General features: G+C 47.7%; 1 protein-coding gene across 1 annotated transcript in view; it reads left to right on the top strand.

Moving 5' to 3' along the window:
• LOC144157620 (regucalcin-like) overlaps window positions 1–11,505 on the top strand; it is a 28,002-nt gene extending 16,497 nt beyond the window's left edge. The window contains exons 3-5 of the mRNA XM_077688447.1: window positions 3,970–4,182; window positions 6,561–6,704; window positions 11,169–11,505. Of these exons, the coding sequence (XP_077544573.1) occupies window positions 3,970–4,182; window positions 6,561–6,704; window positions 11,169–11,377 (566 nt within the window). The 3' untranslated portion in view covers window positions 11,378–11,505. The remainder of the gene's footprint in view (window positions 1–3,969; window positions 4,183–6,560; window positions 6,705–11,168) is intronic.
• The last annotated feature ends 15,321 nt before the right edge of the window (window positions 11,506–26,826 follow it).

The raw sequence follows: 26,826 nt of genomic DNA, 5'->3' as shown, positions 1-26,826 counted from the left end.
CGCTGAGCGCAAACGCTTGAAGCGAGCTGCGGACCCTGAGCTTCGTCGGCGCGAATACTCGGCGCTTGCGCATCTCTCCTCCTCTCGTCTCCTCTCCTTCAACATTGAACGTAAATCGGGTGGCGCGCAGCACGCGTTCAGCTCAGCGCTTGCTGCGGTTGGTCCACTTCACTCCGTTCTTCAGATGAAGTTCTACGAACACAACGGAAAGACAACGGAACCCCGAGATGCTCCGCATCTACTCAGCGTTCCCTTCGGGAAGATGGGGCTAATTTCTTAAAGATTGGGATGGCTCTAGCTATACTCCAGTCACGTGGTAGTATATTTAACAAAGACGCTTGGAATATGACAACCAAAAAATTGGAATGCATTCGGCATTCGAAGGACATCTGGACCGCAGAATTCTTTTTATGCTTTCAAATTTAAAAGCATTGAGACCTAACCAGAATAAGAAATTACAATTGCTTCGCATGGTTCAAACAAAAACGTTTCAGGCTGACATATTGCTGAATTCGCTCACACGCTGTGATAATGTTGAAGTGTTTGCGATGTCCCTGCGATTGGTAACCACGCTCCCTTTGACAGAAATTGACATCACTGGTTTTTTGTGATCGGATAGATAACTCCAGAACACTGTTGGGTCACTTTAATTATAGTTTGGTGGTAAGATTTTAAAGCAATACTTATTGGATTGTTGCACTTCACTTGCCATGCTGCTTTGTAGCTTTTCGCTGGGCCTGCCTCATTTTTCCGCTTTACTTGGACGATACTGCGCGTCATCCAAGGTGTGCGTTTGTTCGTTTTTTAGATGCGACTGCATCTCATTCACTCGCCTTGTCCCTCCATACGGCGTTGTTCCCTTCCCTCTTCTCCTCGCCTCGCGAGCTGCGCTCTCCGCCGCTCACCCCTCTCCTCTCCGATAGCGAAAACCCGTACGCGAGGGGCATTGGATTGGATTCGATTGGATTGGCTTGGCTTGGATTGGATTGGATTGGATTAAAGTGGATTGTGTTGGATTGTGTTGCGTCATAGCCGCGGCGGGGGTTCACGGCACGTTTCACGCGATGCGAGAATCAACCTAACGGAAACAACAACGGAACCCCCTATGCGTCGCATCTACACAGGGGTTCCAGCGATGGGAGGTTGGAGAAATTTTTACGTTTCTTCGGTAAAACCTTGGTGAAGCTGTAGTGGCGTACCTCTAGAAAACGATCCCAAAGGGTGCATGCGTCATTAACATCATCGCTGAAATCTACTAAGGCCGCATTCATATGCTCAATCACGCAAGCATCGTTTGCTCTAGAATAATCATTAAAGTTTGAACGGACGGTTTTTTATAGCACACGAATTTCAGAAGCGAAATAGAAACGCTGACAAGGCTATGATCAGATAACCCTTCTAACAATACAGTAGCTCAGGAAAGTCGATATTCACAAAAAACAAGTCTCCAATAGAGCTGGAATGTTTTTGTACACGAGTAGGTTATTTAACTAGTTGAATTAGGTCGTGTGGGATCATGACGGTAAAAATACTACTCCACATTTTTGCTAGGCTGTGCATAAGTTTGTAACCGTTCCCAGACGATGGTTGGCAAATTGCGATCACCTATAAAACTCGTTTTATTAAGATACAGGGACTTATATTCTTGCAACGTGATTAGATTATCTGGAGCCTAAACCGGAGACCTGTAGCACGCGCACAAAACAAAGCTATGGCCCCAACACGTTCTCTGTAGGCATAAACATTCAAGATTGCTTATATTGACTAGAACCTTAGCCTCTAATGTAGGCTTTACTAGGACAGCCCCATGCCCCCTCCCTCACGTGGCCCTCTCTTTGCGAAACATGTTGTAATGGGGCGGGAAAACTTCAACTTTGACCAATGATGCCTTTCTCAATCTCATCCTGCCGGGCCTTCTGAAACACGTGGTACCATGGGGAAAGAGAGGCTAGAAGAAATCACGTTAGCCTAACTAGCAGTGGGAGAAGTTGCGAGGATGTTACATGGATTGTCCCGCTCTCAATAGGTCACGGGCGAACATGTCGTGGGAACAGCTGCGAAAGCCGGTGCAGCCAATATACAGTGTTTGGCAAACGGAGACGTTCTATACGACACTGCAATCAGCCAAGGTGGAGGAACTCGTTGGGGGCGGCAAAATGCCGGCAAAGAAACCACTGAAATTGGCGTTTCCCACTGAAGTATGAGTGACGTCAGGGCCTCTCCTGAGAATGTTTGCGCCAAGAGTAGGCACAACGCTACTAGTTTTCAGTATTTTCTTCAGCCTAACAAACGCGAACTCCCAAATTTACAATCTCCCTCATGGAACAGCACAGGCGACGATCCTCTTGTTTGTTTGTGCCGCATGCAGGCACAACAAAATGGTGACCGAGCCAGCTCCAAAATCAGAAAGCGTGCAGTTTGCTTCAAGCTAGGCCTGAATGCATGTCAAAATCTAACAAGTAAGCACCACAGAAAAAAAATTAGCATTGGCTTAGCTGGGCTATGCCAGGATATACGAAGCGTGAGCTAAGGTTCAGCTGGTTATCCTCAGCTTTCCTGGTTGTCCAGGATTAGGCTGATTATCATGCTTACCGCTGCTTCAATGACACACATACTGTATACGCATTATGTGACACATGTATATTTACCACGCCAATAAAACCCAACTATCATCATACATTTACCAAGCGGCTCCGGTGCAGCGTCACCAGTCCCCCCAGCTAAGCTGGTTCCACAGGCGCACGCCAGTGTTGCTGCGACGCACGAACCATCGATTGCACACCCGGCCACTCCTCGCACGATGACCAAGTGGACCGGGCCGGCACGTGCTTATCGGAGCTGGGCGAAGACGCTGGGGGCGTGGGATGTGTGAGAGACATCGGACAGCAATCACCTTTCTGTGCGCCGTGCGACGTCGCTGCTCCTCGCGCAGGCGAAGCACGGCTCTCCGGGAGCCATGCGAAACTGCTCAACCTCGACCAGTGTAGCTCACGCTACCAAAATGGCCGCCGATCTGTTAGATGCACAGCGAATGATGTAGAAACAGGACGTTCTTCTGCGGCGTCGTTCATGCAACCCAGCCTCTAGTGAACCTCTTCCGCTTCGCACTCGCTTTCCCTCCCATCTCACTCCCTTCATGATGAATAAAGCCGAGGTTGGCTGCCTGAAATCTGTTTCCGCCATTCGCAATGCTCAATCACCGTCTGCTGCGACCTTTTGTAAAGGATCTGAATTCGAGCAGCTTGAGTTTCGTCTTCGCGTTCTAATTTAGCTCCTCTCACTGACAAGCATCTTCTAACCGTTTTTTTCGTAATTTCCTATCGTCAAATTTAATTAAAACTGTAATCCTAATTGAAAGAATGGTAGTACTCCCGGTTATGTTGTTATATTTTACTTCAAATATTCCGGAGGTTTTGTTTGGGCCGGATATTGCTTACAATTATCAGTTATCCTAGACGTTACTATTAAATGATCTACTGGATACATACTTTGTGGTCTATCATTGCTTAACATAGTTTTTGGATGTGAGTTGTATTTCAGTGATAGATAAACGCAGCAAATTTCTGATGTAGGTTGTCCAAGAAAGATTATCGCCTTTACAAACAACCTACAGCTTCCTGCTTTCGGTCCATAGTGGAGGTATTCATATTTAGTGGCAACAGCTGCACATTTTGTTATGCCTGGTGCACAGGAAGACATCTGTCATAGTACATTTGTAAATTCCATCCGACGTTGTACGGCCACATAGTTTGCAAGCAATTCTTCGTAACTCATCCCTCCATCAAATTACCCGTCTTCTGGAAATACGGACTTTTACCAGGTGCTACTGCCTGTAAACACGGCCAGCACAACTACACAAGCCCAATACTGACAGTGAAATACGCTGTCATGTTTTAGTCTTTCTCGCCAGTTTCTCTCATGGAACTATATTCAGCTGCTTAAAAGTATGTGCACATACCGTAATCGCAGGAACCATGGCCATAGACAAGACGCCGATGAACTGCGAACCAGAGAAGGGGTCCGTGTACAGCGTCGAGAAGAAGCACATCCGGAAGCACATCGAGCGCATCACCCTGCCCAATGGCATCGCCTGGATGGCCGACAACAAAAAAATGTTCTTCGTAGACTCAGTTCCCGGGAAGTTGTACGCCTACGACTTCGACCTCGCTAGGGGAGAGATTAGTGAGTTGAGCCTGCCCTGTTTCCTCGTTGCACAAGTTTATGCTTGAAGACCTATTTACAATGGTTTTGATCGTTCGAAGCCCCTTGACGATGTTGGCTATACGGAACCATCATATTCAATTTATTCGCCAAGTGCTGTTGCATTAGGAAAAAAGGAAATATCGAAAAAGATCATTGGACCTGTTGCTTTCAGTCATTGTATGAATCCGGCTTTCTTGTTAACATCCACAAAGGTGTCGACAAGTCCACTGGTGTCGCAAGGGCTTCGGGGGTTGCTGAGACTGGTATGATCTAGGGTAGGGTACCAATCGAACAGAATTTACGCTTTGTGGGAAGATGCCAGGCATTTGGTTCTCTTGGTGATCTGATGCTTCGCCCATCGCCACGAGACGTAAACCACGTTTGGCTTTCATTAGTCTTACCATGTATTTGTCACGTCCTTTTTAGTAGATTAAAACAATGTGGGTTGGATCCCAACTGGCTACAGGCAACTGCAGTAATGAATGGTCTGTCTGGTACAAGCAATGCTATCTAGCCCTCATTGCAGCATTATATTTTCTATAACCGTGTACTAAAGTACAGGCAGGACGATTTTGAAGTCTGGCATTACTTTTTGAACACAACCTATCCCAGCGGTCATAGCTGGACCTATTGATACATTCTGCACCATTAGTATTTAGGGAGAAGAGTAAACTTGTAGGCGCGATGACCTTGCCTGGTACAGGAACTTAGCCGGTTTTATCAGGCCTTTACGTTGTTTTATCAGATGTTACAGTATTTGTTTGTTGAAAGTCTCCAGAACTTCCCTATGGGTTTTTGTACCGCCCGGCCTAATATGCTAGCGTTGCCAAAGTCTTGAGTGCACCCGCACTGCCTACATTGCCTTCACTGAAAATTCCGCAGTGAAAAATTAACCTCGAATCCTCGGCGAGAGAAACGAGCCGTAATCCGTGATGGCTCGGAGACGTAAAAGCTAGCGTTGTCGCATTTACGCTCCAGACCTCACCAGTGCTGCCGGTGTTTCGCTCCCAGTTTCTGGCGCAATCGCTTAAAGGAGCCATGAAGAGAAAATACAACTTTGTTTTATTTGAAAGAACTAGAATTCAGTATCTCACTCAGCTCCAATACTGCCACAAAAGTTGTTTTTTTAACGAAAAAAAAGCAAGGAGTATTTAAAAACCTTCAAATTTTGCGCCACAGTGACGTGTTATGAGCAAGAATGACGTCATTCGGGCCAAAAATAAAACATAATTTTCAGTGCGTTAACTGTACGTTAGCATTCAAGTAATGCGGTCAAATGGAACTAGAGGCCCCATTACATACGTCCAGTCATATGTCGTCGCGACAGGTCAGTTAGGCGGCCGCCAATCGCACAAACAAGGTTCCGTGACGTCATAGAAAAGTTGCGGGAAATTGGCTAGGGGGTCGCGACTGCTTCACGCGTTTTCTTCAATATCTCCGTTATTTGTTCGAAGATTGCAATGATATTGGTATCATTGCTATAGGGACTAAGCAGTCTTTCTAATAAACCCAACTTGTATTTTGTCTTCATGGCTCCTTTAAGTCACGGAGAAATGAAAAGGAAGTGGGTGAGAGAAATATGCCAGCTGTGTTTGTTTATTTCGTCACAAATAAGCCATCGTTCCTCGTCGGAGAAAAGCGTAGCGAGATTAGAAACGTTTGATCTTTCAGTTCAAGCAAAATTTCATTCAAACTTCAGTGTCCCTTTAAGTGTACCTATGGAGACGTGTAGCTGTATTCAAATGAGGTGTTTACCAATTTCGGGCATTCTGTTCGTTTGCATACAGTTGTGCATTGTTAAGTATGTGCATCGCTGGCCCCAGAATATTGCCCGATTTCTTTGTAATTTGTTACCAAGACATCAGCGCATGTGTACATAAGTCATTCTCATTTGTGAAAATAATATGCTTGCCCACGTTTAACAAAGTAACACTTTACTCAATATGTGTATCTGTAAACATACGGAGCCCAAGCATGCCGTGTGGTTTAAAATCTCGATTAGAACCCACAGGGTTTGGAATAAAGTAGGCACAAGCTAGGTAAAGTTTCCACTACCATAATGACTCGCGCGAATATCAACTACGCGGCTGAACAAGCCAAACTTTACAAACTACATCGACGTGCAAATATCTTTTCTGTAAGCTACACAATCTAGCCATTTTTTGCACATTTTTATAGGGGGCATATTATTCCCGCAAGAATCACATAAGTCACATGAGGGTCCGCGTGACAAAGAAAGGTGCATTTCTTTTGTTACCACGGCCCTGCAACGAACAACTAAGGTGCTTGATTGCGCTGGACACTCAAGCAACCAAAATTGAGTACTTCCATACAAATCTGGCACCTCCTCTCTGCAGGCAATCAGAAAGCCGTTGTGGACTTTGGCAATGCTAAATTCGACGGCTTGGGTAACCCTGACGGCATCACCATTGACCAGACGGACAAGCTATGGGTCGCCTGCTACAATGGTGGCTGTGTCATCAAGATCGACCCAGTAACTGGTATGCGACTCTGGCATCATCACCATGTGTCTCTCTTTTTACAGCAAAGCTGGTGTTGGCTAGGGACCTGTAGAGGTTTCGCGTCGGTGCTCAATCTCACCCAACACTATGCGCGGGAAAGCCGATATTGCTTTAAGGTTGCCTATCACCCATCATAAAGTTTTATACTGCATTACGCAAAACAATGGTCGGTGCGTATCGTGGATCAGCAGGTTTCGAAAACTGCCACATATGCACCACCACCGCGATGACGGACTCTGCGACTTACTACACAGTGCCGCAAGAATCTAGTCCGTTGCGTGTTCAATCACCGCCTCCTGTATCTTTTGAAGACCAAACGCATCGCCTGTTTTCCAAGGGGGGTAATGGGGAATCCTGTTTCGTCCACATGCCGTAACGCAAGGCGCCAAGTGTAACCGGGTTCAACCTACCGTCTGCAATTAGAGAGCAACTTCTGCCTGTTTGCTAAAGCAACCGATTCTTTAGATTGCGAAAATAGGAGTGCTCTCCCCAGCGACGGTCGTCGCAGCGATAGAAAACTGAGCAACGCGGCTGAGCCCGTTCCGCCTACGTAGCCGCGTTTCACTAGGCGTTACCCCAACAGTAACCGATCGCGTGAGAAAGGCCCGGGGAACACTAGAAAGTGGGACAGGGTAGCAAACATCAGGAAAGAGCTTGGTTGGGTCATCGAGACTGATGCGTTTGGCCTTGAAAAAACGCAGGAGACGAAGGCTGAGTATGCGCCGTTACAGGGGGTCAAGTTGAAGCTAAAACTCCCAAAGAGCATCCTGCGTACGAGGAGAAGCGGCGAAAACAGAGGTGTTTACTTGAGGAACGACGCCGTGTGGCGACAAAGAACTCTGTTTATGGTGCTAGATCTGCCGACCGTAAGCGGCAGGCCACGTAGGATGACGCAAGACTCAAAAGGGAAAACAAGGCGGAGAGGCGCCGATAACTTGCTGCCAACGCAGACCACTAAATTAAGAGGCAACAACCGGACATGTAGGCGAGACGTTCCGTGTATACAAGTCGGATTACGTCGTCGGCGCCGTGTAAGCAGCTGGGTGATTTGGTGAGCTGTGCAGTGTCCTTGCAATGCTGGAATTTTCGATGGTTGAGTCAACAGTCTGACATATTGATTTCAAATGAGCAGACCAAATCTGTAACGCATGCGAAAACCTCATACGGGTTTTTGCATGTGGCCCAGCTTGCGGACTCCAGCATTTTTTTAACCACCATTGATCACAGGGTAAAGATGGCCTGAATGCAGGTTACTCAAAGCAGTCGGTAGAGACTTTGGCGCGTGATCAGATGTCTTGCTATCTGCTAGCTGGTGACCCACACGTTATCCAAATAGATCCCTCCGCTTCTCCTTAAAATCATCATAATCGCGGTATCGGTTCTTTCCATCGTCTGGAGTACGCGGGGGCTTTCTTTGTGCAGACACGTTAGCATAGACGGGGCGACACGATTCTTAAGCGACAAGTCCTGTTTCAGCAGAAACGGTTTGTGGTCTTGAAATTAATTTAGATGGTCTCTGGCGTGTGCGCTGCAAATATTTAGATTCATGGTGAAAAAGCAGCGCAAGAGGCACAGGGACAACAATAGTGGAGACGACGGACATCGATGAATGCGTTGTTCCCCCTTCTTATGTTCCTCTCTTTCTTCCGCTGTTTTTTTCATGATGAATCTGAATCTACAATAACTATCCCAACTTTCAATCTCAATCCAGATATTTGAGATTCCGCGCATGACCACCATTTAGTGATTCGCTCGCAAACGACCTTCACAAGGGGGAACGGCCGTGATTTTTTCTTTCGCGGATACATAGAGCTAGCTCGCACATCCTACACCAGCAGTACTGTTGTCGTACATGAACCCTTATTTTTACCTTTCGATGTGACTTTCTACGCATTTATGGTAGCTACCTGCGACAATGGGAACTGGCTTCGTCACCTTCAGGCGAGGAATCTCCCGTGGCTAAAAGGCGCAATAATAAATATGCGTTTTGTTAGTGTTTATGCAGACCTGTCATCAGGGGTCTATACAAGGTGCTGTAGTGTAGCTGTTTTACTGCAGATCCTGTAAACTACTGATATTTACCACTTAAATTATTTGTGACCCCCCAACCTTCCGCGAACGCCATAACGTAAAGCTTCTAAGGTGCATAGCTTGCAAGATTCTCTTCTACCCTGTTTCCAGTCTAGCCGACCACAGAATTCGTGACGCCATAAGACAATAAAGCTACTCTTTCCTCCAGTCATCAGGGATTGATTGATTGTGGGGGTTTAACGCGCCGACGCAACGCAGGCGATGAGGCGCGCCGTAGTGGAGGGCTCCGGATTAATTTTGACCACCTGGGGATCTTTAACGTGCGCCGAAATCTCGTACACACGGGCGTTTTTGCTTTTCGCCTCCATCAGGAAAGCGGCCGCCGCGGCCGGGAATCGAACCCGCGATCTCGTGCTCAGCAGCGCAACGCCTTAGCCACTGAGCCACCGCGGCGGGACAAGTCATCAGGGAAGCTCACTCTGGCATTAGCCATGCTGTCGAATCATGCTGTCGGATTGTAGGATGCAGAAAGTACGGAAAACCACAGAAACTTTACTGAGGGCGCTCTTTCAACTTTATTGCACGAGCTTTCATAACTTGGTTACTGTGCCTCTGTGCCGGTCATGCCTAAAGACAAAGCAGGACGCAAAACGAATCGGCTGAGCTACTGCGCTGTTCTGTACTGTATATTGCGTGTTTTCGGTTGTGGTTTTGAGGAGGAATACAGTTTCAAGAAACACAAGTTTATTTTAACCGTACTAAACGCATTGTGGCTCTGTGTTCACTTAGTTTTTAAAGTCGATAGTCTTTCTTGGGCTACTTAAACGCATAAATTTGGTCTGTCTGTCTGACTGTTTATGACTCCATTCAGCCACCCAGCCAAAGTGAAACGAAGGCTGCGCAATGAATGGTCTTATATACTCACAGCCAAATCAAAATGTCTGAGTCCAGGGTAATGTGTTCAATCTTGTCAAAATTGTTGAATCAGAACAAGACAATACGCAAATACCAGGTAGCAAATCGATTCATAAGTTAAATTTTCAATGTTCCTTTACTAAAACATTCATGGATGCTTGGTTTTCGCGATAGGAAATGAACCACTGGATCAATGGCAGAAACCTCTCGCCTGCGGTTGCCAGCGCTCCCTCCTAGCGGCATTTAAGGAATCAAACGGAAATAGCCATGACAGATTCCACGAGATGGGATGCACGTTCCGCTTGGAACGTTCGTGGAGTATGGCAACGTGGTTCTATAAACGTTGTAGTAGTATGCCTCAATTTACGCGCGTCTCCGCCATACGGCAGCGCTGGAATCGAGACACCCGGCTTGGAGCAGCGGATCGCGCTAAATGTAAATTGACTACAGCAAACCCCTAGCGTGTTATATTGGGAGAACGTGAAGGGAGAGATACCGCATGAGGGGTGACCGGGAAAGAGAAGGGACGCCTTTACTAGGTAGGCGCGACAGGCGACTATCGTCTTTCGGCGACATTTGCAACGAAAGAAGCAGATACATTGTCTTTTTTGCTTATTTCTTTTATATTTCCCGTTGTTTGTAACTAAAGGAATGTGGAAGCGTGAACCATTATTGAATTTTAATCGTTTCAAAAGAAACAGGTATATGGGTTACGCAGAATAATGCTCTTGATATTAAGCATTTTCTTCTTTCATCCGCTTTAGCGTTCACGGGCATGGAGCCCAGGACAAAGGCGTCAGAGCCCCTCTGAGCAAGACGTGAACGCGTGGTTTCAATTTTGAGGTGTTTTCTGATATAAACAAAATGGCACCATAAGAGTGCTCCTATCAGCATAGACTCCTACTATATGCATGGATGCCATCGCTTAACGATATAACAGTAACGTCCGTAGGGGCCTACCAAAGCTACCCCAGCACAGAAACACTCTTGAAACAAAAGCACAATGGAGATGACGTAAATCGTGTTTTACTCGAAAGAACAATATTTTCGTACTCCTGCAACTCTTCCCCAGCTATGAATGAGCTTGTACTCACAAAACAATGTTAATGAATACGGAACACCTTCTAAATGTTAGCCAACGCCAGTGACATGACGGTGTAGTACCAAAAGCAGTAATCAGGGTGCAGACTCCATTTTAACATTGAAGGCGCACAATTGAGCAGAATTTTATGCACTACTGCAATCGCACAACTGTTTCATGCTAGTTTCATTGGTTGGCCGTCACGGGTCCCCCAAATCAGCTCTATCAGGAATGCAAGAGTAGGCTGGAAAGCAGTTTTTGTATTGCCTTTACCCAAACCGTTTTGCTGACTATGCAGAATAATCGATTGAAGGTTACACCAAAATTTCAATCATTGTTATAGGGATGATATATTCTTGTCGATAGTGCACTTAGAGGACCTTTTAAAAGAACCACGTAGCGTCTGTTTTGTCCAGGTGCCCTGGTACAGAAGATCAAAGTCCCGACGCAGCTGGTGACTTCGTTGTGCTTCGGGGGACCCCACTATGAGGACTTATTCGTCACGACCGCCTTTATTGGGCTCAACCTAGACCAGCTACAAAGTCAGCCCGATGCAGGAGCCGTGTACAAGATATCGGGCATACCCGGCACCAAGGGACTGCCACCAAATTCCTTCGTCCTGTGATCACGATACTGCCAGTCCACTTCTACGGCGACCCTTAGCAGCGTGGCTTCTTCCTCTCGCTCTTCCAAAATTTACGCGGGTAATACAGAATAGGAAATTGTTTTGCGTTTGGGGCACGTCATGATAATTTCAAGTATCGCAGATAATGCCACGGCGCGTCAGCGTGCGAGCTCCTGCACGTATTGTTTTTGAACGTCGCGCTTCTTCCTGGCTGCATCACAGCGTGCATGAATGAAGCTTTGATGCCACCTGATATCCCGATTCTTAAAACTTTCATATCCTCTTTACAACAGTGCCGAAAAGAAGTTTGCGCATGTACGGCAAGAATGTGGAATCGGAAAAATAGAAATAACGCTAGATGCTGAGAACCTCCGACGAATGGTAAGGCAAAAGCCTCTTTGTAGCTTTTCCAGAGCTTCTATAGAACTTTGACTTTGCGGCCGCAGTCGTCACCACTTGATCAGCCTCCTGGACAGCCCATTATGAAGTTGGTCCTAATGCTACCCTTTGCAAGCTATAGCTTACGCTCGTCTCGCTTGCCAGCCGCCGCCAGGGGCTTCCTCTATTGGTCCCGTCGGTATTATTCACTACCCCGCAATTTCCGACCGCTGCATTTTCCTAAACCCAGACGGCTCACTGCGTTGCTGGGACTCCAGGCTGTCACCTATGCCGCTAACCATATCTTTGGTAAATTGCTCTTAAACAACTTAGAGGAGACTGATAGGTCTGTGATTCTTTTGCACCTTGGGTTCTAACTTATAGATCATAATAATGTTGGTGTTTTTACAGGCTATGGTCACTTTTTGAGTCTTTAAGCATTCCTAAAATAGTACCGCAAGCTTTTCCACTACAATATCCCGTCCCTCGTTCCATTGTCCACGGTTATGCCGTTGTTACCTCCACAGTTTCCTATTTTCACGCCGTTGATAGCCTCTTCTACTTACCCTTAGTCACTAGTAGGAGATCGAACGTTCAGCTTGTAGTGGCCAAGGTTGAGAAAAAAACAACCTCAGCGTTCGCAGTAATCATGGCAACACGTGCTCCGAACGAGAAAAGCAGGTCATAGCATACGCCCGTCCAAGGTAATGTCCAAGGAAAATGAGAGAATGAAAATGAAAATGAGAGAAGCTCTCGATTACAGGAACAATAATGGAGGAAGCGTCGTTGCGGCTTCGAAGAAGGAGCAGATCGGTGGCAATCGGGGACTTAAATCATCGGGATGATCGTAAAGGTTGGTACAGTTCGCTTTCTTGAAGTCATGGGCACTAGTGTGAACTCCTTTCATTGTTTTTTACTTGTGTTATTCTGTTTTGACAGCTCGGCTATTTCTATCTGACCTTCCGTACTTGACTCTTTCATGTCCTTCCATTTGGCCATTACTTCCTTCGTTGTCTTAGTGGTCCAGTTTGGTCTCTCCATGTTTCGTCTCCCACATCTGCTGCTGATTCATTCAGTGCCCATATTAGGTTAGTATTTTTCTTGTCTACACTGACCTTGTTCTGCACGTTTAAAAGCGTAAAGTTGTTTTGAGGAGTTTTGAATCTCCTGCGATCTGGCTCTGACTCACTGTACGCGGAGTTTCTTAGTTTTCATGAGTTTCCTTCTTTTTCCTTTGCGATTTACCCTTAGCCTGCATCTAAACATCCTATGTTCGGTGCTCCCAATCTTACTTAGCACCTCTACGTTTTTCGCAATGCCTAGACTGTCCCTTAAAATATTCAATTTGGATTTCTGTTGTACAATTTGGACTCTTCCATGGATAGTTCCTATTTTATATCTGGTTTGTAGTACAGTGTGTTCGTTAACATCACGTTATGTCTTGCGGCATTTCACACCCGTGTATCTCTTCGATTGTTGCGATTGCCTCTAAGTTTTTGTTGTACCATGACGACTTTCTTGTGTTCATTTCCTCTCTTTTCGTTTGTAGAAGAATGTGTTCATCAACCTCAGGTTATGTCTCTCTGCAAATCCTGCCAGTGTATCTTCTCAGCTTTCGCGATTGTCTCTTCCGTAGTTTTCCACTGGCCGTTATCCCATTTGCTTCATACCGACCTTTGCGTTAAAGAATCCTATCATCAACGTGAGCTGTGTTGTTGCCTTCTTCCTTCCTGATTCGACGTCCTCGTAGAAGATGCCAGCGTCTTGATTCATCATCGTGGCTGGTTGTTGGCGCATAGGCTTGTAGTACCTTTATTCTGTATCTCTCGTTAGCTTGACCCCAACAGCCGAAACTCTTTCGGGAATGCTGAAAAAGTCCCCCACGTTTTCTGCTATTTGTCTGTGTAGTAAAAATTTCACTCCGTGTTCTCTTTTCTCTTGGGGTCCTTTGTAGCACAGAATATGCCCGCTAGTGAGGCCAAGGAAGCCTTCTCTGTCCTTGTAACTTCACCTAACTTTATCGTCACCATCATCACCATCGTGACCAGTCTATCTACACCCACTACGGGGCGAAGGCCTCTCCCATTAATCACCAATTACCGCAATGAGATAAATGGAGATTAACCCTATAATGGCACACTTAAATCCAACTGCTCCTGTCGTAGCAGTACTAGTATAACCCGCGCGGGTTGTACTAGTTGTACTACTACAACTCTTACAACTTGTACTACTAGTACAACTAGTAGTACAAGGTTTGCTACACAAGTTGCGTGCATTGAATATCGTCAGGGTCAAGTTTGAAAGGTGGCGTGACCGGGACCCAGATATTCTTAGCTATCTCTGCTATATAGCTGTTCTGACCGCCGCCGTGAACAGGTGCTTTACATCAGCTGGGGACTGAGAGCAGAGGGTTAAATTTGTTTGCGCTATGGGTTGTCTGCCAACTACTACACCAAGAGGCCAGATTTTTTCCTAGCGAGGGGTTTTTCGTTTATATCCCTAAGAGCCTTCGCATGGCTGATGCTTCCTAGTGTAGCTTCTTAGGTATGCGGGGTGATAGTAACCTCCGGAGCAGGCAGCACTCCATACCTGCAAAAGTTCGGCTAGGGAGCCAGTCGAAAACGAGTGGAAGACCAAGGCAAGTGTCCCACTGACGACGTGGCCATGCACGCCTGCAGTGATGTTGAGTCAGCGTTTGCCGATTTTTTTTTTATGCCAGCGGTTATGAAGGAATCAGGTGACACGGTGGCTTACTGATTGATGAGGGATCCACTGACGTCTGGCCGTTGCAAAGGTAAACAACCGCTATGCTCAAGTGTATAGCAAAAAAAGGATAGTTTGAAGCACACCTTCCCAAAAACGCCGCTGAGCTTCAAGACCTCTTTTCGCATTATCTAATTAGTTCACATGACTAACACATTCTCACCGATTTCTTAGGTGGGTATGCTTATTTTGAATTGGCAACCACGATCATCACTAACGAGTACAGATGAGGCGATGATCTCCCGAAATGGTTACGCGTCATTACGCCAAAAAAAGAACCACAAGAATAATGAGAAAAAGCGAAAGACAAATCATTAAAAGAGGAGAAGGAGCAGAACGAGAAGAAGAGGGAGAAGGCCGAGTGAGGACGCATCCTCGACCATTTCTTCTTCTCCTGCCGACCGTTCTCATAAGACGAAAATACTTAGCACATGCAGCCGCTGTGCTTAACCCGCTGTCTACTTCACTGATTTCGTCAGTCGGGGTAAAAGAACAGTGATTCTGCCGTCGGGATCTTTGCCGTGCGTTACACTCACTCATCCTAGAATCAGGCTGTCGGCCGTGCTAGATATCCTTTGGCCCGGCTGGATTCCCCTGTCAAGTACATGTGCGCCTAGCTCACTGCTTCTTGAGTACCACGTTCTTTCTCACATTTCAAGACATCACCCAACATTACCGCACATCAAGACAACATTTTCCCCCACCTCACCCGCAGCTTACTAAAACAGAAGTAATTCTCCGGAGGCTTCAAACAAACCCCTTTTCTCACCCAACTTGGCTACATCGGATGTACCCCGCCCAATACCCTGCCACGTGGAAATTCTGCCCTAACCCATGTACCCTCATACACATGATCTTGGGGTGCGCACACAACCATTCCCTCCCACCTTTACCCACTTCCCTTCCCCTCCCTGAGCTGTGGGAGAACCTGACGACCAGCGCCGGCTTGGATGCACAGCAACTCCTGGTGCCCAGGGCTGAGACAGCAAGGTCGTCCCATGGTCTCCTGGACCGAGGAGCCACTCCCACATCTCCAGGCTCACAATAAAGTTTTAAGTGCGAATGCACTTCTTAAGCGAGCCTGAAGCGTCCGCCGCCGTCCGCATAGCAACAGCTGCGGGTGCGCGCGCTCCTCGTCTTCCTTGGCAACGGGGGGAGATGGGCGCGCGCTGCCTGGCCGCTGACATGCCACATACCCACGTGGGGGATTGGCCAGGAATCTCCTCGTCTGCCTTGGCAACGGGGGGAGATGGGCGCGCGCTGCCTGGCCGCTGACATGGCACATATCCACTTGGGGGATTGGACAAGAATCGGACGTGAGAAGGGCTAATTCACCCGCTTAAAGGAGTACTGACACGAAATTTCAAAGCTGAGATGCGCTCTAGCAATCAAGTACAACGACAACACAAATAGGTGTCTGTGAATAAATGCATCTTTCTTTCTTTGTAGTTGTGTGTGTGTGTGTGGTCTCTCTTTCGCGAACATTACCGAACCGCGCAAATTAAACTCGTGCATTCGCACTTTCACATTCTTCCCCTCGGGGAAATGCGGGAAATTTTTTTCTCCTCGTCCTCCTCTACGTGAATACTACTTCCACTTTTCGTTCCATGGTTTTTATTTTTACCTTTTTTATTTCTTTATTTCTTTCTCGTTATTTTTATTTCTCTTGGGAATGTACTGCCAATCCATTCTCATATTTATTTATTTTTCTTTCCCTTAAAAATTACATAATTTCTTTCGGTACGGCGCCCATTTCCTGGCCAATCCCCTGAGTGGGTATGAGCCGTTTCCCTGGTAGCAGCACCACTACGCATCCACGAGCACGAGACAGAGCGTTCTGTGGAGGCGACTGCTTATGTATGAGCGTGACTCTGACGCCGAACACCGACCTGGTGAGAAAATGCCGCCTGAAGAACAGCATGCAGCCAAACGCCTACAAAGCAGCATGTCGAGCGAAGATGAGACTTTCTTCGGTGTTAAGACCTGCATCAACGATGAGGCCCTGCTGCGTCCTTTGGGAGAGTCTCGGACACCCTCCGCCTGTCCCGGATTACTCCGGGTTATTCAGACGGTGGCCCTGGATGTTACCATGCAAGAACTACGCAGTAGCACTGGCCGTCAGCATCCCCGAGGTGAAGCTGATTCGCAAGGTCTGATGGAGGAAAAGTACGACAACAAGCCCTTCAGAAATGGTTCCAGCTATGGGAAATCGGCAGCAAGCTCTATTGCCAAGGAAGCAGGCCCATTCCTTACTTTCATAGCGGAAGCAAAGAACTCCCCTCTTTCGATAGAGCCGGCTGCCCGTGTACCACAGCCTCCAGCATCGAGAGTATATGACCTTACTAGAGCCGAAAAACGACAAACGCACCGCCTCTACTCCACGCCCCTGATGTCTGCTTTCCGAAGGCCGCCTATTCTATTCGAACACTTCCAATGAAGAAGGGAATAACTTGGCGAATGAATGGTTGGACCTGCGGCGCTGAACCAATGGAGCGTATGTCGCGCCTTTCGCGCAAAGAGTTTAAGCACGAACCCACGCCTTCTAGTTAATTTCCGTTGGAGATAAACATTGCTGGGGTCGTGAAGATCCCTCTACAAGCCGTGAAGATCCCTCTACAATCCCTCTACAGGCTTGGGTGCAGCTAGTAGACACAACAGCGCCTCTTTCACCGGCAGCCCTCGCTGCGTCTCACTCTGCTCAAAATCCGGTGTATCCTAACAAACTCCGATGTACACCAAGTTTCCTACTTGGCCTGTTTTGGTGCCTCTCATATAGGGGTTTTTGGACCTCGGCGTTTCGGTGGCATATCAACAAGGGGCTACGCCAAAGTTATAAAAGTTGACGGCAATTTTAATAAATCTCTTCTTAGACTCACCATTCAACATCAGCGCACGTCTCTCGGTTGAGCCGTTTGGGGCTGTCGCTGTTCGCGACACTAAATTTCTTTACCCAAAATTTTGTCAGGGCCCTATGGAACTTCAAACGTCCAGTGAAAAGGTTAATGGTAAAACTAAAATGTCTTCTGCATGTATTTGGTTTTGGGTTTGACTTTAGTATTGTTAAATCTGTCAATGTGATGTATTGTATGCTTAAATGTGTCATCATCTTGTTTATATATGTGCGTGTTGTCTACAGGTATTATTTCATGAATCAGGCCGTTTTTCTAAAACGGGGGTTCTTATTAAGGGAGCGAGCATGTAGTATCAGATTTCTCTAATCTGGGCGCTAAGGTGGTTTACCACCAGGGGGCTTTATAAGTTATAAACGTTTACCTAGATGCAGTGCAAGGAGATATGGGCTGGGCGTTGTTCGAATTTAGAGAAGCGCAGGGTAAAATATAGGTTGAGAGAAGAGAGAGCAATGGATCAACGTAGGTGGGAGACTAACGTTTGGAGGTACCTATACATAAAAAGCGTGGACACGCAGGGGTAATTAGGACTAGAAGGCAAACGATGAAATAAGGAAAAAACAGTTGAACATCCAGGACAGCGAAGGTAGCCAAAAAAGGGGCAAGGCAGATAAAAACAAATTAATGGACAAAAATGGATGCTATAACGCCGCTAGAGATGCAGAGGGCTGAGAAATGGGACATGAGAAAGGAAAATCTCTGCGAAAATTCCAAGGGTAGTGCTTCGCTTTTAAGTGCGAATGCACTTTATAAGCGACCCCGAACCTTCCGCCGTCCGCATAGCAACAGCTGCGGGTGCGCGCGCTTTTCGTCTTCCTTAGCAACGGGGGGAGATGGGCGCGCGCTGCCTGGCCGCTGACATGGCACATACCCACGTGGGAGATTGGCCAGGAATAAGTGCGAATGCACTTCTTAAGCGAGCCTGAATCGTCCGCCGGGGAGGTGGGGGCAAGTGCGAATGCACTTTATAAGCGACCCCGAACCTTCCGCCGTCCGCATTGCTCCTCCTCCTCTCCCCTAGCAACGGCGCGAGGAGCGGAGAGGAGCGGAGATCGATGTATAATAGACGGAGTCGCTCCGTCTCCGAGAGGAGACGGAGGCGTACGGCGAGTCGTCTCTGAGCGGCGAAGTACACACGGCATGCGAGAGGACGTTGGCGTAGACGTGTCCAACCAAGCACACGCCGCAGTACTCGCCCCGGCTTCCACTCCGAGCGAAGGAGCACGGGTCGTCAGTGGGACACGTTCGAGGCGATGCATCAGGAGCGAGGTCGGCGCGCTGTAAGACCAGGAGTTGGGTCCGGTCCTGCTGTCGCCTGAGCTCTTCACTGAAGGGGCGGTAGCGCTTTAGGAAGACGTCCACTCCACCAGCCCTTCTCTCGGCGAGGGCCCGGGTCACGCGATCGTAGCCACTCAGGGAGACATCGGCAGCGCAGTCACCGGAGGAGCAATCGCTGCGCCTCTCCCCTCGCCTGACAGCTCCCCCTCGCCGGTACTGCGCCTCTCAAGGCGATGGCACAATTACTACGCCGTTTACTCTCGGCGCAAGAAATGCATTCGCACTTCCTCACGATTCCCTTCGGGGAGGTGGGGGCAATTTTTTTAGGCTAGAGCTGGTTGCTTGCGAACTGAGAGCTTTGTGGGGAAGTATACACGAAATGATGGGGTATGGGTGATCTGCGGAAACGGAACAGAAACTATGCGGAACATGTGTGTTATAAAGCGAGGGTATCCATTCAAATCTTGACGGCACTATTCGGGTTCCAGAAGCCCCAGGATTTAGGGTTAGGATAGAGAGAGCTGACTTCCATGCCCTCGAGGCGACGACAAGGAGACTGAAATGCTGGTTGACGAAAGGCAGAGAGCGGAATATTGCCCAGTACAGCTACCACCTGTAACAGAAAAAGAAGTATTTTGTGTCTAATACGTTTTTTACGCATAATACAATTGTAGGTTGTGCGAGTTGGTGATATATTTATGAAAAAAGCACTAAAAACGACTACACGCAGAAAATAACACAGGACGGCGCGCTATTAGCAACTGATTTTTATTTCAAAAGAACACATTTATAATGTGAAAAAACACTAACTCATCAATGTTCTCTCACGAGTACAGAGAAACAAAGAAATTCAAAGAAAAACAGTAAAACATTGTAAAAATAAACACAACGCGGTATGCAACATGTTCACTTCACGTTCGGTTCAAAACATTCTAATTCTGCATTCTGCAGTCTCAGTGAAGGCTGGCTAACGCGCACGGAGGCCTCCCGGCTGATGTGGTACGCTTCGATTATATCTCGTTCGGTTCTTCCCTTGTGTTTGTACATGACCGTCGTCTTATCAAAGACAGGCCTGCACCCATCTTTTTCGCAATCCTTACAATGCACTCAAAAGTGCGTGTAATGTCTGGCCTTCAAAGAGCTGTTTGCTCATGCAATCGGATGATGAGGCACCGACCGGTCTGCCCGATGTAGGCCTTCCCGCAAGCCAGCGGAAGACGACAGACAACCGAGTGTGGGCAAGGCAGATACTGCATCCCATGTTTCATCTTGCAGCCTGTGTCATTGTCCTGCTCCGGTTTCTTAATCTTATTTTCAGCCGTGGAGCAAATCTGGCCAATCTTTCTTTCGGTGGAAAACACGATGTGCATGCCGTATCGGGAACAGACTCTTTTAATGAAATGCGACAGCAAATGCCGATTAGGAATTTTTGCTACTTTCCGCCTTTCCTCTGACCTAGACGGAACATTCTGATCCGCTAGTTTAACGATCCGTCTGATTTTTTCGCAGGTTGCGGAAATAGCACTGCTAGGAAACCCCGCCTTGTTTAGCCTCTTAACCTGCCAATCAAAACTGCCCCCCATGCAGTGAACGGATGACCCTTCAAGTGCTGCACGCAAACAAGCCCAAGCTATACCATTCTTTACCAGCCGGGAGTGCCCTTAGCGATAATCCAGGAGCGGCTTAGTTGTTCTTTGAGAGTACATCCAACATACGTGCTTTGTTTGAAATATAACCGCAAATCGGGAAACTGCAGCTGGCTTTCTTGTGGCACTTGACACGTGAAGAACAGCCGGAGCCCGTTTTTAAAACACTCCTCGAGCACACCTTTAAGCGTCTGATCAAGTGTGGTGGACAAAACCAAAATCAAATAGTCGTCAACATACCTGTACACTTTGTGCACGACACCGTTGAATTCAACATTTAGCGTCCTGTCCACCTTTGCCAGGAAAATGCTACTTAACACGGGTGCCACCTTGGCGCCAATGCAGACCTCTGATTTTTGAACGTACGTCTTGCCCTCCCAGCCTACGTATGTGTTTTTCAGGAAAAACCAAAGAACCACCAGAAAACTCTCTACTGGAATCCCTCATTTGGCAACAAACTTGTTCTCATCATTGCCACAAATACACTCTTTCACGAAAGTCATCACCTCAGAATGCGGCAACGAGTAATACAGACCCTTGATGTCGATGCTAAAACCGGAAGAGCTTACTACACCCCCTTAGTTACTACACACAATAGTGAACGAGCTGGGAAGAACAAAAGGGTCTTCCATGGTTGGGGTGCTCATATTCTCCTGCACGTAAGTGGACACGGCCAGGTACCATGAAGCTTTTCCTGAGATTACAGTGCAAAAAGGAGCCTCTGGCTTGTGCGTTTTTACTGTGAAAAAGGCTTCTAGCGTTAGGCCTTTTAACTGTTTTACTGCACTGCACAACTTGCCTAAATTCACCTGGTTGAGAAGCTCCAGTACCTGCTTGTTTGCTCTAGAAGGTTTGTTTTTTAGAACGGAAGCGAAGGCCTTCTCCTGGAATATTCCCGTGGACATCACCACAAACGACCCTTCCTTATCGTTTTTCGCGCTTTTGGTACCTGCCCTCAGAGCAGCGCTAGTATTTACAAATAGTGCAAAACATAGGTATATTAGCTTTTTTGTAGTTTTTTTGTACGATGCCGCGTCATCACGCCACTACAAAGGGGATACCACTATCAATCAGCAAAAACCCTGTTTGAATTTTACCCTTCCACGTGAGCGCACATCTTTCTGCTGAGCCATTCACGGCCGTCCTCGTCGCGACACTGCAGTGCCCCGTAGCAATATCAGTTCTTCTATCGCTCCAATACAGGTAATTTTACCCCGTCTATTTTTATTGTGGTGTTATTGGGGACACTTTCCTTCCGCGGAAACCTCGTTTAGAGCATAGAGTTTCTTACAATATACAGTTGAGAGGAACCTGCCGCTAGCTTCTATGCGGCTGAAATCAACGCCGTCTGTGTCGTCATGCGCTGATACTACATCATGCGCTCGCCTTAGTTTCATCATTGCCTTGGACTGAAACGTTTTACTTACCGCAACTTTAAACAAACTGTCACAAAACCTCGAAGGATAGTGTGCAATTATGTAAGTGGAAAATAAAACAGTTTGTTTTAAAAACTAAGGGAAAAGGAAGTAAAGCGAATTTTTGCCGGAACATTTGTGGCTGCTAGTTTGCTGGCCTATGTGGAAGTTGAGAATCACGTTAATCTTGAAGGGAAATTCATTAGAGATTCTTATTTTATTACTTTTACCATTATTTCAAATAATAAGTCGCTTGAAAAGCTCGGAAAGCTTTTGAGCGTGCCTATGAAAACGTCGCCTTCGTGGTGAACCGGTGCACCGTCTGTCAGCTACAGTTTAACCAGAAAAAAGAAAACGTGGCGTTAAACAGACGTGACGATGACCAGACAGGACGGATTCATGCGCCCGTATCTTGTTTCTTGTCTTTGTTGAAGTTCGTTTTGTTTCTTTTTTTCGTCAGCTACAAATTTCGCGGCGGCATATTAGCCGCTCAGTCATACGTCCTTCGACTGCTGGATAATCATCGTCAGGTGCGATCACGCACTGCCTGCTGTTTCGCCGAAAACGGCGACCACAGAACAGTAAGGATTTCCGCTTGCTCGTAGACGTATTATTTCATAGTGAAGAAAGCAAATCCCCAAAACCGCCTAAAAAACCGGTTGTCATGCCAAGTCCAATCCAAAAGGGGGGGGGGGGGGGGGGTCTTCCCATAAACCGCCACAACGAAATGAATTACCAGGCAGAGTTTGCTCTGTAGTAGTATACTTACTAAGAAACTGTATGGTTTATAGTTGTGGGTAACTGAGAGGCGGTGTTTTCTGTAAAAGAGATTGGCCGCTGCTTCGTTGAAAAAACCAATTTCGCCTTACCTAACCCCCAAACCATTTTTTTCGAGGGGGGGACAAAAAACATCGTTAATTGCGATCTCATTGCCACATTATGGTGCAAGTACCAGCCCTGTGGGCAGCGTAGTCTATTCGGGAATTTCCTGGTCTTTCGTGGGTGCTCGTGCCGTCTCTATCAGCATGTGCTGCGCCGAGAGGTCCGACCTGGACAGGCCGTCCACCTACTTGGGCTGGGATTGGGTGTCATGGATGGGAGTTACTGGCATACCCGACGATACATGGTGCCGGGTAGGGGGCAAAAGTTGCAGGTTGCTGTAACATTGTTTGTGGTGGATATGGTGGAGGAGGGTAGAATGGTGATAGAATTTTGGAAAGATGAGCGTGGGGTGGAGGGAACCATTTACGCTCGGATCTGAAGTGCGAGAGGAAGTCCGCGTTGCCATTGATTGTGTTATATTCGTGTACGGTTCCTGGCTTTCTTCAGAAATGGCGCAAAGGGTGTGGGCTTGGGGAGGGGCGTGTGTCGGCTAATTTTCGTCGAGGATATCGTGTGCAGAAGTCCCAACTATGTAGATTTCGGGAAGCTGCGGGATGTTTCTAGGGACCTTGAGGGCCAACGAGGAGATGTGGTCGAGCTGGCAGTTTCGCCATGCGAGTTGGGAGTGCGTGATGACTGAGACGTATTCGCGGTCTGTTGCGGCTTCTAGGGTGATGGCAATTTCCTCAGCGGCGTTCTAAATATGCTGCATATTGTGGCGGCTGTGAATTTAGTGCCGTGGTGGTCCATCAGCGTGACGGCATGTAACGGTTTGCGGCGATAGAGTGAGGCGTCTCTGTAGCGCGTCGTTATAAGTTTCGCTGCCTGCTTTGTGCCGTACTTTGTTCGAATGGGGTGCATATTTGGCGGTATAGGAGCTACAAAAATTGGTTGGCGTATGTTGAGGGGGACGCGTAGTGTCTGGTCTTTGGGTGGGACTGGATATACGAGGCGTGTAAGGGTTCTCCTCCAGTGGGCATCAACAATTTAGCCGCGTATTCACGTCAAGCATAAAAAACTCCATCAAAACACTTTGAGCGCTGACAGCATGGGTACTTTCACATCGTGTTCGTTCGCACCAGTGTATAGGGGTGTCTAAGCCAGGAAGAAAATTTTTTAAAAAAGTTGACAGCGTCTCTGCTAAAATCGTGGAAACACGACGGTCTCCCGCCTCTCCTGCCTCGTAAATGTCCCTCTCCTCCTTCCCATCCACCCCTCAAGCCCTTCCCTTTTTGTCTCGCTATATTCCCACGATACATACAGTGTAGGCTTTCTCAGGTAAATTTACGTTTACGCTGTTCCACTTGAAGGAACCCCCTTCGAGCGTAAAGGGTTCGCGAACCCGAACCCGCCCGACGAAGTAACGCCGATCCTGATGAAAACCAATCACCGATTTTTTCCGGGAAAACCAAGACGGAAACAACAAAGAAGGCAAATAGGGAGACACTATTATGAGGGTACAGCAAGCGTGCGCATAAAGCGCGTAAAGAAAACATTACGGGAGTTGAAGCACTGCTTGTCCAGAAAGTTCTGGTATGGTGATGTGCACTCACTACGACGTCTTCAGTCACTTGTGCCGACGTCGGCTGAAGAGTGTCCGCCGCAGACGCTGGTTTCTCGTCGCCGCAGCTGCTCTCGCGTGCTCCCCGGTGCGCGCTTCCCTGTCCGCTCATACCAGAGCCAATGTTTCGCTCCACCAGCTCCATTCACGCATGTGCCGGCGCATGTGTTGACGCACACTTCGCCCCCCTGCGTCCGCAGCACGTTCACCATGCAGTCACCCGCACGCGCGGAACACAGGATGCGTAGTGTGTCACGTGCCCACACACTGCACGCGCGCCGTCTACTGGAACTTTTCCTTACCGTTGAACTTCTTGACATTCCGCCTCGAGGTGTAAGATAGGGCCTGACGGCTTCTCGTATTTCTGGCTCGTAACAATGTTTTAGCTAGACGCGTATTTTTTGCTATCGAAAAAAATCGAGCACTCATTTACTTTTATTTAAAACAACACCTGAAATAGCGCTTAGGTGATACTTTTTGCCCTCAAATAGGCCTAATCTGTTCTTTTTTCTTGAATACTGTTGAGAAGTAGAAAGTTCGCTTCCAGTTTTCGTGGTTTGGTAAAGCTTTGCCTAATTGGCGCCATTGCTGCACTCTAATTGCCACTTGCAAGCACTGTTACATCAGTAGCCTTAGTGTTTGCAGCAGTCATAGCACTTCTTCTTCTGTGCCTGAGAGGTCGCTCATGCCTACTAAAATGAAACCGCAATTGTCGCACGAGTCACTGACGTGGAGTAAAGTTTGACTCAGAAAATAACTAGTAAATACTATAACAAAACCCACCACCAAATTATAAAGGCACCGATGAAAGAATGCCGTACGAGCATTTGTAGTGGCAAAGCAAAACGAAGCGAGTAGGAGTCACAAAGGGTAGGTGGTCTCCAGAGTTGGTGGTCACAACATTTCGATGAAGCAAATGCCCCACCGGGCCCACGGCGCGATGCAAAATAAACCCAAGGCCTGGGCTATTTCTCCTATTGAGATTATGCCCTAAAATGTATGGAGGCGCAAAGAAGCAACGTAATTAGTAATACGCCATGAACAGGAATAATAAAAAGAATGCACAATTTCTTCCAGCTCTTTCTACTTTTTTCACGATATCCACTCGTGAGTGACATCTCCAATCTTAGCAGGCAAATGAACATCATTGGAACAGCATGCAATCAATCCGCAGCACATGGAGTCCATTACGCTTTATTTTGAAGAAGCGGCGCGGTTTATACAAGCTGTGAGTTCGTCATTGCAGGAAAAAATACAAAGAAAATGCCCCGCACTCCTGAGCGCATGCCACGGCGCATCACAGGGCTCGGAGGCAACAGCGAAAGGACCTCCGCTATTCCCGCCGCAATCTTCCTCCTCCCACTTCTGATCTCACACGCCGCGAAGGCACCTACATTCTCCATGCAAAGGCTCTCTCCCTGCCTTTTTACCGAATTCTCCACTATATCATGACCCGATTCGGCACGCCCGACTCTCGGGTGTATGGTGCCTATCCTTGCTTTAAGCCTATTCACTGGACCTGTCCTCGCTCAAGGCAATCACCCCACTTCCGTCATCCACACCTTTTACCATCCCACATTCCATACTTATAGAAAAGCTAGGCCGCTGTTCCGCCTGATCTTCGCCCCCCCCCCCCTTTTGCCGTCGCCTCGCCCGGCACCTTGCCCACGTGCGGAGTCCTGACACCAGTGGAATACCTGCGTGTACGTATTGCAGGCCCATCAGACCCTTACCCTTAATTGCGGCCGCCCCGACATGGGCCGCTTTAAGTAAAGTTTGATCTCTCTCTCTCTCTCTCTCTCTCTCTCTCTCTCTCTCTCTCTCTCTCTCTCTCTCTCTCTCTCTCGTGAGGTGAGCACGTGCCTCGCGGTGACCGCCGAGTCACCGGCTCACGCAGTGGCTTTATCGAAAAGAAAAACTCCAGCGCGGTATCAAGCGCCGCATCGCATGCAAGAAGAAACTCCAGCCCTCATGCTAAAACTGAAAAGACACCCTGCTTACGAGTGGTCGCCGCGGCCGCCGCATCCTTCAGAAGCCATTTTGAATAGTTGGAGACATGCCTACGAGTCTACAAGCCCTTCCCGAGGCCACTCGCAGATCCCGCTACCGCTGCTTCAAGTCGATGCCGAAAAGCTGGTGGAAGTGTACAGCCACCACTTGCTACACAGAAGAAGACGGCCTCTTTGATGCATATGATGACCGTTACTACCACCGCGACTGTGCAAATAAACAACGATACTGAACCTTAACTGTGCGTCCGGCAATGCTTACCTGCAACAGCTTCTTCATTCAAGTCTTCTGCGTGAGTGTAAGCTTCCGCCGAATACCGACATGAAACAGCATTCGCCATTGTTATAACGAAAGGCACAGGCGAACCATCAGTGCATGAACTAACCATCCGAACGAAAAACCCAGCAGAGGTGGAAGAGGCAGCAATAGCTGTAGCACTGACGCAGCGCCCCATGCCCCCCAAAATTATCTCTGATTCAAGAACCGCTATTCAAAATTTTGCCATTTTATCCCTGGCACTCGAAATTCTTCAGAAAAATCCCCCCTTACCACAGTAGACGTACTTTGGACAATGGCCCACGCGGCACAGGAAGGGAACGAAACCGCA

Source organism: Haemaphysalis longicornis, unplaced genomic scaffold (assembly GCF_048455015.1).
Source record: "Haemaphysalis longicornis isolate Haplotype H1 unplaced genomic scaffold, Haemaphysalis longicornis Haplotype H1 scaffold_10, whole genome shotgun sequence".
Lineage (NCBI taxonomy): Eukaryota > Metazoa > Arthropoda > Arachnida > Ixodida > Ixodidae > Haemaphysalis > Haemaphysalis longicornis.
Note: the sequence above shows the minus strand (reverse complement) of the source record. Positions and strands in the feature narration are given on the sequence as shown.